At 61.6% G+C, this 2291-nt stretch overlaps 2 protein-coding genes across 2 annotated transcripts; both read left to right on the plus strand.

Moving 5' to 3' along the window:
- Positions 1–498: 498 nt before the first annotated feature.
- On the plus strand, positions 499–1407 carry DQ04_07041000 (hypothetical protein; the record flags this gene model as incomplete). The annotated part of the gene is made up of 1 exon (XM_009314991.1): positions 499–1407. One exon carries the CDS (start codon positions 499–501, stop codon positions 1405–1407), a length of 909 nt encoding a protein of 302 aa, XP_009313266.1.
- A 217-nt stretch (positions 1408–1624) lies between these two features.
- DQ04_07041010 (hypothetical protein) lies at positions 1625–2176 on the plus strand (the record flags this gene model as incomplete). Its single annotated transcript, XM_009314992.1, has 1 exon — positions 1625–2176. One exon carries the CDS (start codon positions 1625–1627, stop codon positions 2174–2176), a length of 552 nt encoding a protein of 183 aa, XP_009313267.1.
- Positions 2177–2291: the final 115 nt, after the last annotated feature.

A 2291-nucleotide genomic window follows, 5' to 3' on the forward strand; every position in this document is an offset into this window, starting at 1 on the left:
CGTCGACGCTCGACCTGCACGGCTTCCACGTGGACGAGGCGGTGGAGGTGCTGCGGCGCCGCGTGGAGCTGTGCACGAGCAAGGGCATCCGCCGCCTGACGATCGTCGTCGGGCTCGGGCAGCACAGCCGCCGCGGGCACTCCACGTTGTACCCCGTGGTGCTGGAGCAGCTGCGTCACGACCCGGCGCTGCGGGGTGTCGTGAAGGTGGAGTCGGTGAAGCCGGCGTACTTCGAGGCGGTGATTGTGCCGCGTGGCAAGTAAGAGGGTGATGGGCCGGCAGCCGGATCCTGGTGCAGGGGGTGGGAGGCCTGCGAAATGCTTTAGGTGGTGATTTGGTCACTTCCGTATTCTCGTTCTCTTAACTTATTTGAGGCACTTATACATGCGTATTCCATTGAGTCTATATTCTATACTTTGTTACGACCCCGTCTTGTGTTTTGGACTGTATGTTTGACTTTGAACTGTATGTGCGTACGTGTTTGTATTTCTGTTGGGAATGGAGTGGCGGAGAAGGCAGCAACAACAGCAGCAGCAGAAAGAGGGAATGGCTCTCAGTAGTCGTGGCATTCTCATCGCCGGGGTGACGAATCGCGCGCGCACACAGATGGCGGAGGCTATTCTGCGCCGCATGACGGCAGGTGCAGTATTCATCAAGAGCGGCGGCGTGCACCACGAGGCGACCGTTCACCCGCTCGCCGTCAAGGTGATGCACGACATCGGCATCGACATCAGTGGCCAGTCCGTATCGTCGCTTACGAGCGCACGGAGGCAGCGAGACACGTACGACGTGTACGTCAGCATCGACAGCAGCTACGAGCGCAAGATGACAGATAAGTCGCAGCGGCCCACGGGCGATATTCAGCGGTGTGCGGCGGCAGACGCACATGATAACAACAACAAGAGAAACGACGGTCAATGCCAAAACCTGAAGGGCGGCCACGACAAGAACGGTGGTGGGGAGGAGGAGGAAGCGGTCTACTATGACCCGCTCCTCGTCCCAAGCACCCCGTCGCACTGGAGCATTGGCGCTGACGCCACGGATGTGCGGCGCCACTGGCAGGTGTGGAGCCCGCGCGACCCGAGCATCTTCCACGAAACCTCCACGCGCAAGTTTCAGGACCACCACTACGAGGGGGAGCCGCTGTTCATGCAGCTGCGCGCGAGCGACATGCGAAACCGGGCAAAGGTGTCGGAGCGGTGGGAGATGGACGAGCTGGCCACGCGCTACGCGTTGGAGCGGCACAGCGAGCACGAGGCCCGGTTTGTGCGGGCGCGTGAGACGCTACTTTGGCGGTGCGAAGCGTTGCTGCGGCGGCTCGAGGGGCACTACGGCGAGCGCCTGCTGCTGGACGGCGGGGTAGAAAAGCAGGCGTCCGGGCGCGGAGCCCAGGACACAATGGAATGAAGGACTGGAGATACCTCCCCTTCAAGTTTACACGTGTCGTTTGATTTCTTTGTCACCCTCTTTATTGTTCTTGTTGTTTTCTTTGTTGCTTCTCACTCAGTTTGCTAGTCCCTCTTGTTTCCCCGTTTGCTTTCTCTCCTTCTCTCTGCACGTGTTGCCGGCAAGTACCCCCACCCTCAGTTGTGGCTCCCAAGACCCTGGTGTTCACCCTGCCGCCATGTACAACGGCATCGGGTCGGTGAGTGTGAAGGGCACGGGCCTCAGCGGCTACGTGCAGCGCAGCAGAGCGGCCGTCTCGCAGCTGTCGAAGTTCACGCCGGCGGCGTACGGCGACGAGGCTCCGCCGGCTCCCGTCAACCCGCTCGAGGCGCTGCGTTCGGCGAAGGAAAATAAGGAGCTGGCGGCGAGGCTGCAGCGGCATCAGGCACTGCATGCCGTGAAGCTGAAGGTGCTGCTGTACCGCGAGGAACGCACAGCCAGTGGTGTGCCGGACGACGTTGTCGAGCGGGAGTGCCTCGCCCTGCACGAGTCATTGCTCCGCCATTACCGCGACGAGGCGGGCGAAGCGCGACGGCTGGAGGAGGCGGAGGCGGTCCAGAAGACGGCGGAGCGGTTCGCAGCGGCCTTTCACGTGCGGAAAGGCACCGCCGTCGGCGACGCGTTCGACCGGGCGCAGCGCGAGGCGGAGCGGCAGGCATTGGAGGAAAAACGGCGGCGGCAGTTGGAGAAGCAGATTGCGGACCGCGTGAAGCGCGTCCGAGGAGAGTGAAGAGTGTGGCAGCGCGTCTAGGCGGTAGCAGGGAGGGAATCCAAATATACGACTGTACATGTGTCACTCTGATCTTGTTTCTGTGTGCGCTGATTTTCTCTCTCTCTCTCTCTCT

This window comes from Trypanosoma grayi (assembly GCF_000691245.1).
Source record: "Trypanosoma grayi strain ANR4 Tgr_704_V1, whole genome shotgun sequence".
Classification (NCBI taxonomy): domain Eukaryota; phylum Euglenozoa; class Kinetoplastea; order Trypanosomatida; family Trypanosomatidae; genus Trypanosoma; species Trypanosoma grayi.